Below are 10,214 nucleotides of genomic sequence, written 5' to 3'. Positions count from 1 at the left end.
TGAGGTTTCGTATCCTTCCTGTCCCTACAGGGCATGTTGGAAGTATTTGTTTTACTTGTTGCCTTGTAAGAGGCCCTTTTGGTATGGAAACCAGTCTGGGTTCTGCTGCTGTGAGCTGCAGTGAGAACAATGTGAATCAAGGGTATCGTGCTTTTGCCCGAAACATCGATATTCCTGCTCTTCGGATGCTGCCTGACCTGCTGTGCTTTTCCAGCACCATACTATTGACTCTAATCTCCAGCATCTGCAGTACTCACTTTCGCCAAGTGAGAGCAATGTGTCTCACAGAGATGTTGAGCTGCCCAGGAGTTGGAGCAGAGCTGTTCAGAACATACACCCCCAACCTCCCTTTCTCTGAGTCTCGCTGTGCTCTGGCTGCTTTCAGTCTGTTTGCTCAGCACTGTCACTGAACAACAACAGTTTAATGTACACACTCTCAGCCCAGCTGACTGGCTCAGTCTGGTTGTAAACTGATGCTGGGATCACAGTGTATCGTCATCCAAGCTGTCAATCATCCATGATTTGGAGATGCTGGTGTTAGCCTGGGGTGTACAAAGTTAAACATCACACAACACCAGGTTATAGTCCAAAAGGTCTAGTCTGCTTCCAATTAAACCTGTTGGACTAACCTGGTGTTGTGTCAATCATCCATCAAGGCTGAGGTTCCACGTTGTGCAACAGGAAGGGGAACTTTTCACAGCTCTGTGAGCAGCAGCAATGCTTTTCGATCACCTCACCAAACAACTGAGCAAACCAACGCAGGGTCCCTGGGGATGGATGGTGAAAAAGTTCTTAGAGGGGAAGGGTAAATTGGTGGAAGTGAATGCTGTCAAACTGTGTGACATTCAGCCTGAGAGTGTGGTGCTGGAACTGGGCTTTGGACCAGGGCTCGGTCTGCAGGAAGCTGCTAAACGCCTTACGCTGCCGAAGGGCAAGCTCTATGGGCTGGATTACTCTGAATACATGTACCGTGTAGCCAGCAGGAGGTTGCAGCCTGATATTCAGACCGGGAAGGTGACATTGTTTCACGGCAGTATGGAACATATCCCTCTGGAAGACAACGTGGTGGACAGAGTATTTCACTGCAACTGTTACTACTACTGGCCTGATCTGCAATCTGGATGCAGAGAGATTTACCGAGTTATGAAACCAGGTAGAGTGTTGTGCTGGTAAAAACAATGACTGCAGATGCTGGAAACCAGATTCTGGATCAGTGTGCTGGAAGAGCACAGCAGTTCAGGCAGCATCCAAAGAACTTCGAAATTGACGTTTCGGGCAAAAGGGCTTTCGAAGCTCTTTGGATGCTGCCTGAACTGCTGTGCTCTTCCAGAACCACTAATTCAGAGAGTGTTGTGCTGGTCAATTCTGAAAAATCCTATACCTCAAGGGAAATGGTGCAGTCAGGATGGAATGGTGGGATCACATATCAACTAATCTCCCTTGATTGACATGTCACTGATTAGCCTGGTAGTCAAACGCAGATTTACTTAAAGTTAGAGAGACTACAATAGCTAAACGACGTATGTGAGTTTTCTTCTGGAACTATGAGGGACTGGTGCATGAATGGACACTCTTCTGTAACCTCTCCTTACCCCATCCATATAACTCCCTCACCATCCTGACCAGCAGCCACAGATTCTCTGGTCGAGGAAAAGCATCTTTAAAAATAGAATCCACACCCAATAATTATGTAATCAGTCAATAATTACAACAATATAGTCAAGTGGGTGGCACGGTAGCACTGTGGTTAGCACTGCTGCCTCACAGCGCCTGAGACCCGGGTTCAATTCCCGCCTCAGGCGACTGGCTGTGTGGAGTTTGCATGTTCTCCCCATGTCTGCGTGGGTTTCCTCCGGGTGCTCCGGTTTCCTCCCACAGTCCAAAGATGTGTAGGTCAGGTGAACTGGCCATGCTAAATAGCCCATAGTGTTAGGTACGGGGTAAATGTATGGGTGGGTTGCGCTTCGGCGGGTCGGTGTGGACTTGTTGGGCCGAAGGGCCTGTTTCCACACTGTAATGTAATCTAATCAATAGTACAATATTAGAGGAGGAGCTCAGCCCATTGTTACAATTCACTGGGGTACTGCTCTGGAAATCAGACCCCACGATTCCTGGAGTCATTCGCTGCATGGAAAAGGTTTTCTCATGTCATTTTTGCTTCTTTTGCCAATTACAAACCATCAGTGCCTTCTCGTTCTCGATATTTTCGCAAATGGAAACATTTTCTCCCTATTTACTCTGACCACATCCATTGTGATTTCCAGTATTTTGATTGAATCTGCTCTCTTCAAGAAAGTCAGTCCTGACTTCTCTGCTTGATCTTCATAACTTCTTGATTGCAGCAAGTGTACATGTGCAACGAGAAGTGGGTGTCATTACCAAGAATTGTTTACAGTCTGTCTGACTGAGGAGCTTTTAGTTACGGGGTGACAATCTGCTAAGAAGCTCAATGGTCTGTATTTTGGGAGGACTGGGGGGTTAATTGGTAATCTCTTGCCCAGAGATCTTCCATTGTCTGGATACAGATTGCCAGAAGCTGATCCATAACCATCATTGAGCAGCTTCAAAGCTGCGGGCTGAAACACCATACTCGACTGACTGAACCTCTCAGATTTCTGGACCAGTAGCAATTCCTTGAAAGCTGCTACTTGACTTTGCTATGGATTGTTCATGCATTCTGAGGTGTCAATGTGCAGTGAACCCAGTGCAATGAGGTGGTAGGGAGGGGCAATAGGTAGAGGCCAATACTCCTCCTGCCCTTAATTATCCACAACCTCCTGTTCATCACAACCCTGATTCTTCCAGAGTTAGATAATCCAGGCAGTAGGCAGGATATTTGGTACCCACCATGATGGGATGAGGGCTGTAGCTACAAATCGCCCCACTGGCTGACATGCGGACCTGAGGCTCCTTCCTGCCTCAAGGCCATTCTTTCACGTGTGGGTAGCTCATTAACAGTAGCCAATTCAAGGAAGCTGCTTTCCAGCAGGAAACTGCCCTCTCCCAGAGGCTTCCCCCTACTCCCTGAGTCACCAGAGCAGCCATGAGCCAATTTGAAGGGGCACTCCCCAGCTTCCCTTCATTGCTGGCCTGTTTGCTGAATCTTTTTTTTCATTTAGACTTTGACACATTCATAGAAAGGGATCTCCATCTTGAAGCCCTCTGTCTTTTGTTATCTTCCCTTACAATCAGCTGCTCTTCCAATGCTGGAAGCCTTCTAATTGGTCTTCCACATTTGTTTTGATGGTCAAGGAATAAGTGTCTGAGCTCGATAAGAAGAAGTCCCCTCGAAAATCCCAGCTCGTGACTGTTTCCACTTCCCACTTAACTTCTGTTCCCTCACCTCAGAGGACAGTAGGCCACTATATCTGCTTCCAAATCCCCACTATCTTGACTCCACTGGTGTGATTACTTCTTCACTAGAAGATCTTGACATTGAGATTCCTTCTTTACATACCTTCCAAGAATTCAGAAAGCTGAGTATTTATCTGTTATTTGACAGGGGGGCTGATGGTCACCACCTTGACCCTGGAAGCTCTGAAGAAAGTCGTTGCTGCTGGATTGTTGAAGGACACAAAATGGCCACCTGAGCCATACATGGCTGCGCTCCGTGACACGGGATTTATCGATGTGTACATGGACCACAAACAAGACAAGGGGAAACTCTTTCAGGCTATCTTTGCAAAAGTAAATAAGCCCTGAGTGTGCTGCAGACACTGACACCTGACCAGCTTGTTAATTTGTTGAAGGTGTTGGCCCCCTGTGTTCTCTGTCTATGCCATGATATTTAGATTGATTCTAATCTAAAAGGTTTTGAGCTCAGAGTTCTACATGATTGCATGCAGACACAGACAGACAAAGACCCACATGCACACATATATTTTGTGGGGTGAATTTGTACTTGCAGGGTTACATTGTACTTTGCTCAAAAACTGCATGCATTCATGTTGAACTCTGAGCTCAAAAACTGCATGAATTCATGTAAAACTCCATTATCTCACTTTTTAGATTAGAATCAATCTAAACATCAGGTCATAGACAGAGAACACAGGGGGCCAACACCACTCTCCACTTCTTCCTCCGCTACATTGATGACTGCATTGGCACCACCTCGTGCTCCTGCGAGGAAGTTTAGCAATTCATCAACTTCACCAACACATTCCACCCTGACCTTAAATTTACCTGGAGCTCTGACACCTCCATCCCCTTCCTGGACCTCTCCATCTCCATTAATGACGACCGACTTGACACTGACATTTTTTACAAACTCACCGACTCCCACAGCTACCTGGATAACACCTCTTCCCACCCTACCTCTTGCAAAAATGCCATCCCGTATTCCCAATTCCTCCGCCTCCGCCGTATCTGCTCCCAGGAGGACCAGTTCCACCACAGAACACACCAGATGGCCTCCTTCTTTAGAGGCCACAATTTCACTTCCCACGTGGTTAAAGATGCCCTCCAACGCATCTCGTCCACATCCCGCACCTCCGCCCTCAGACCCCACCCCTCCGACCGTAACAAGGACAGAACGCCCCTGGTGCTCACCTTCCACCCTACCAACCTTCGCATAAACCAAATCATCTGCCGACATTTCCCCAACCTCCAAAAAGACCCCACCACCAGGGATATATTTCCCTCCCACCCCTTTCCTCCTTCTGCAAAGACCGTTCTTCCGTGACTACCTAGTCAGGTCCACGCCCCCCTACAACCCACCCTCCCATCCTGGCACCTTCCACTACCACCACAGGAATTGTAAAACCTGCACCCACACCTCCTCCCTCACCTCCATCCAAGTCCGTAATGGAGCCTTCCATATCCATCAAAGTTTTGTCTGCACATCCACTAATACCATTTATTGTATCCGTTGCTCCCGATGCGGTCTCCTCTACATTGGGGAGACTGGACGCCTCCTAGCAGAGCGCTTTAGGGAACATCTCCGGGACACCCGCACCAATCAACCACACAGCCCCGTGGCCCAACATTTCAACTCCCCCTCCCACTCTGCCGAGGACATGGAGGTCCTGGGCCTCCTTCACCGCCGCTCCCTCACCACCAGACGCCTGGAGGAAGAACGCCTCATCTTCTGCCTCGGAACACTTCAACCCCAGGGCATCAATGTGGACTTCAACAGTTTCCTCGTTTCCCCTTCCCCCACCTCAGCCTAGTTCCAAACCTCCAGCTCAGCACTGTCCCCATAACTTGTCCTACCTGCCTATTTCTTTTCCACCTATCCACTCTACCCTCCCCCCGACCTATCACCTCATCCCCTCCCCCACTCACCTATTGTACTCTGTGCTACTTTCTCCGCACCCCCACCCTCCTCTAGCTTATCTCTCCACGCTTCAGGCTCTCTGCCTTTATTCCTGATGAAGGGCTTTTGCTCGAAACGTCGATTTTACTGCTGCTCGGATGCTGCCTGAACTGCTGTGCTCTTACAGCACCACTAATCCAGAACCTTCAACACATTGTCTAGCTATCACCATTGTTAACAGCTAATCCGAGAATGCAACTTTTTCAATAAAAGGTTTTGTGATTTACACATGAAAGATGTGAAACTATCACGGTATTCTAACAGATGAAAGGCTTAACAGACAATCAATTTTTCAATGTATAATTTCAGTTACATCACACTGTAAATTTTTGCTATAAATTCTGTGTTAGGATTGAGCCCTCCACTACCACCGGATGAAGGAGCGTCGCTCCGAATGCTAGTGTGCTTCCAATTAAACCTGTTGGACTATAACCTGGTGTTGTGTGATTTTTAACTTTGTACATCCCAGTCCAACACCGGCATCTCCAAATCATGACAAGAATACAAGACAAACCCTAACACTGTACAAAGCAACACCAAAACAAGGCAAAAACCCCCCAAAAACCCCCCAAAATACAGAACAGCTATGCTCAACACAAAGTTCCCAAACAAAGGAACAGGAGCATTGTATATATACCTGTGTTAGCTCAGGACACCCCCTCCAGGGTCCAGGGCTTGACAAATCTAACCATCCTGGTTAAACAAACACCCTAGTTAAGATAACTGACAAATCTATATCCAAATAACTCAAGTAGGGCTGCCACTCCCCTACTTTTAGTAGTAAAGGATGAAAAGAATACCCTGTCATAACCCTCCTGTTGTTATTTCAGGTATTCCCCATCATCAAGATGGGTTTCCTGCAACAAAGCGATATCAACCCTTTCCCTCTTAAGGCTCAAAAGCACCATTTTCCTTTTAACAGGCGATTGACTTTCCTTAATGTTCCAGGTGCACCATTTAATAAGACACGTAGCCATATCCCCTTTCAGATACCCTTCAACCCCTCAGAGTGAGAACTCTGCTTACAAAGCGCCGAGCAGAAGTAAATAAAGACTAATAGAGTCAAAGAACTATATATACAAAAACTACTCTCTCATAAATATAAACAACTATTACTACCAAAAAACTACAAAGAAAATCAACTATAAAACTTTGAATAGAAGACTCTTCCCCCTGCCCATAGGGGGCACTCATCCTACCCATCCCCTCCTTCACAGCTCCTTCAAACCCAGACTGTCCCCAGCCTTAGGCCAGAAAAAAAACAAGGAGATGATCCTAAAATCAACAGGAAATCAAAGTGAGGATGTGCACTCCACCCATCCCTGGCTTCATATCACCCTGACTTGTGACCAAAAGAGAAACAGAACAAACAAGAAAAATGGGAGAGACAACAAAGAACATCCACAAAATTTCCCATCAGAAAATCCGGTTATTAAAAAAAAGGAACAACTTATTCCACGGTCTTTCCCCCCTTTCCAACAAGGAAAGTATTAGGGAGAAAGAAAGGAATAAAAAAAAGGAAAGGAAAGCATGGGGAAAGATAGAAAGAGAACAAACATTAAACCGTATTCTTCAGGCCAATCCGTCTATTTTAAAGTGTCTACAAAATGTTTAGCTTTATTCGCTGAGTCAAATGTTTAAACTGAGTCCTCGTGGCTGAAACGGAGCACTGCGGGGTATCTCATGGAGTACTGGATGCCCAGGTTCCTCAGCATCTTTTTAACTTCATTGAAGGACTTCCTCTTTCGAATTACAGCTGCAGAGAAATCCTGGAAAACATGATTTTTGACCCTTTGTACAGCAGTGCCTTACGGATCTTTTCCCAGGGATCTGGAAGCTTCTATGACTTTTTGCTTGTCCTTATACAAGTGGAAGTGCACGAGGACCGAGTGGGGGTGCTGCACTGGCCCTGACCTGTGCACTGTAACCCGATAAACCCTTTCAATCTGAAGCCTGCTGGACTCGATGTGAAGGCCCAAAAACTCCGGCAGCCAGCTTTCAAAGAAGCAAACTGGCTGCTCACCTTCCTCACCTTCAGGGAGCCCGACAATTCGGAGATTTATCCTCCAACCTCGATTTTCAAGGTCGTCGATATGGTCTCGCAAGATCCATACCTCCCACTCTAGCATCTGGATCCGACTGGATGAGGACTCCATCGCAGCTTCCGAGGCCTTCGTTTGACCCTCCACCTCCTCCAGCCTCTCCCCAAGGCCCTGGATCTCCTGCTCATGCTTCTCAGCATGGATGTGATAGGTTGGATCTGGGCACAAAGCTCCTCACGGATCTCCTCAGTTGCAGCCCCAACTTTCAAGGTAAATCTCTCCATCGCCGCAGCCAATTCCCGTGAGTCTGTCAGGTCCCCGGGTGGGTTTAGGAGAGGCTACTGTGTCTGGTGTGGTAGGTGCTGCAGGGGAGTGTCCTCCCTGCTGCTGTTTGCTTGCTCCTTTTCCCTTCGGCATCCTTCCCACTCCCAAATATTAACAAATATATGTTCTCTAAGGTTTTAAACTAATAATCCCTCCACATAAGTTGGCCAGGGATGGCAAAATACACCAGTATGCCTTGGCTGTTAGGCAGAGCTCTCCACAGCAGTTGTACAGAATTGCCGCCATCTTGCCGAGGCCCCTCTTGTCATATTTAAAGATAAATTGGAAAGCACCCCTTCAGTTTTATACCGATCAGAAATGGAGAATGATTTTACTATGCTGCCCCTTTTGGAAATGATATATTGTGAGCGGCACGGTGGCACAGTGGTTAGCACTGCTGCCTCACAGCGCCAGAGACCCGGGTTCACTTCCCACCTCTGGCGACTGACTGTGTGGAGTTTGCACGTTCTCCCCGTGTCTGCGTGGGTTTCCTCCGGGTGCTTCGGTTTCCTCCCACAGTCCAAAGATGTGCAGGGTCAGGTGAATTGGCCATACTAAATTGCCCGTAGTGTTAGGTAAGGGGTAAATGTAGGGGTATGGGTGGGTTTCGCTTCGGCGGGTCGGTGTGGACTTGTTGGGCCGAAGAGCCTGTTTCCACACTGTAATCTAATCTAATCTAAAAAAACATTTTAGAAAGGACAGCAAATGAAAATGGGAAGGTAGGGTTGCCATACTTACTGTAAGAACAACAAGAGAAAACATGCAACATCCATATCGCATCATAGCGATGTAGAAAGTGGAAACAGACCCTTTGGTCCAACTCATCCATGCTGACCAAATATCCGTACCTAATCTAGTCCCATTTGTCAGCATGTGGCCCATATTCCTCTAAATCCTTCTTATTCATATACCCATCCAGATGCCGTTAAAATGTTGTAATTGTGCCAGCCTCCACCATTTCCTCTAGCAGCTCGTTTCATATATGCATCACCCTCTGCATGAAGACGTTACCCTTTAGGTTCCTTTCAAATCTTTCCCCTCTCACCCTAAACCTATGCCCTCTAGTTTTGGAGTCCACACCCGAGGGAAAAGACCTTGACTACTCACCGATCCATGTCCCTCATGATTTTATAAACTTCTATAAGTTCAACCCTCAGCCTCCGACACTCCAGGGAAAATAGCCCCAGCCTATTCAGCCTCTCCCTATAGCTCAAGCCACCCAACCCTGCCAACATCCTTATAAGTCTTTTCTGAACCCTTTCAAGTTTCGCAACATCTTGACAGGTTGAACCTGAACCAGAAGGGCACCAATATCCTGGGAGGTAGGTTTGCTAGCACTTTTCGGGGGACTTTAAACGAATTTGGCAGGGGGATGAGATCCGGACTTGTAGTCCAGCAAGTAGGCTAGCTGTTTGTCAGGATGTCCAAGAATGTAGGGAGGCTGTGGAGAAGGTAGCACTGACAGGGAATACTTGCGGACACAGTGATGGGTTCAAGTGTGTATACTTCAACGCAAGGAGTATCGGAAATAAGGTGGGTGAACTTAAGGCGTGGATCGGTACTTGGGACTATGATGTTGTGGCCATCACGGAAACGTGGATAGAAGAGGGACAGGAATGGTTGTTGGAGGTTCCTGGTTATAGATGTTTCAGTAAGATTAGAGGGGGTGGTAAAAAAGGAGGGGGGGCGGTGGCGTTGCTAATTAGAAATGGTATAACGGCTGCAGAAAGGCAGTTCGAGGGGGATCTGCCTTTGGAGGTAGTATGGGCTGAAGTCAGAAATAGGAAAGGAGCAGTCGCCTTGTTGGGTGTTGACTATAGGCCCCCCAATAGCAGCAGAGATGTGGAGAAACAGATTGGAAAACAGAGTTTGGAAAGGTGCAGAAGCCACAGGGTAGTAGTCATGGGCGATTTCAACTTCCCAAATATTGATTTGGAAGCTCTTTAGATCAAGTAGATTGGATGGGGCGGTGTTTGTGCAGTGTGTCCAGGAAGCTTTTCTAACTCAGTATGTAGATTGTCCGACCAGAGGGGAGGCCATATTGAATTTGGTACTTGGTAACGAACTGGGACAAGTGATGGGCTTGTTAGTGGGTGAACATTTTGGTGATGGTGACCACAATTCTGTGACTTTCACCTTGGTTATGGAGAGAGATAGGTGCGTGCAACAGGGTAGGTTTTACAATTGGGCGAAGGGTAAATACAATGCTGTAAGACAGGATCTAAGGAGCATAAGTTGGGAGCATAGGCTGTCAGGGAACGATGTCGTGGAAAAGTGGAACTTTTTCAAGGAACAGATACGACATGTCCTTAATATGAATGTACCTGTCAGGCAGGAAAGAGATGGTCGTGTGAGAGAACCTTGGTTGATGAGGGAGGTTGAATGTCTTGTAAGGAGGAAGAAGGAGGCTTACATAAGGTTGAGGAAACAAGGTTCAGACAGAGCGTTGGAGGGATACAGGATAGCCAGAAGGGAGCTGAAGAAAGGGATTAGGAGAGCTAAGAGAGAGCATGAAAAATCTTTGGCGGATAGGA

The 10,214-nt window shown here is 47.2% G+C and overlaps 1 protein-coding gene across 1 annotated transcript; it reads left to right on the top strand.

Moving 5' to 3' along the window:
- Positions 1–660: 660 nt before the first annotated feature.
- On the top strand, positions 661–3,806 carry LOC148145176 (uncharacterized). The gene is made up of 2 exons (XM_087973734.1): positions 661–1,153; positions 3,503–3,806. Exons 1-2 carry the CDS (start codon positions 718–720, stop codon positions 3,700–3,702), a joined length of 636 nt encoding a protein of 211 aa, XP_087829860.1. The 5' UTR covers positions 661–717; the 3' UTR covers positions 3,703–3,806.
- The last annotated feature ends 6,408 nt before the right edge of the window (positions 3,807–10,214 follow it).

The sequence above is a fragment of the Chiloscyllium plagiosum genome, unplaced genomic scaffold (assembly GCF_037043375.1).
Source record: "Chiloscyllium plagiosum isolate Xiang-an unplaced genomic scaffold, Cpla_swu_hap1 HiC_scaffold_26, whole genome shotgun sequence".
Taxonomy (NCBI): Eukaryota; Metazoa; Chordata; class Chondrichthyes; order Orectolobiformes; family Hemiscylliidae; genus Chiloscyllium; species Chiloscyllium plagiosum.
Note: the sequence above shows the minus strand (reverse complement) of the source record. Positions and strands in the feature narration are given on the sequence as shown.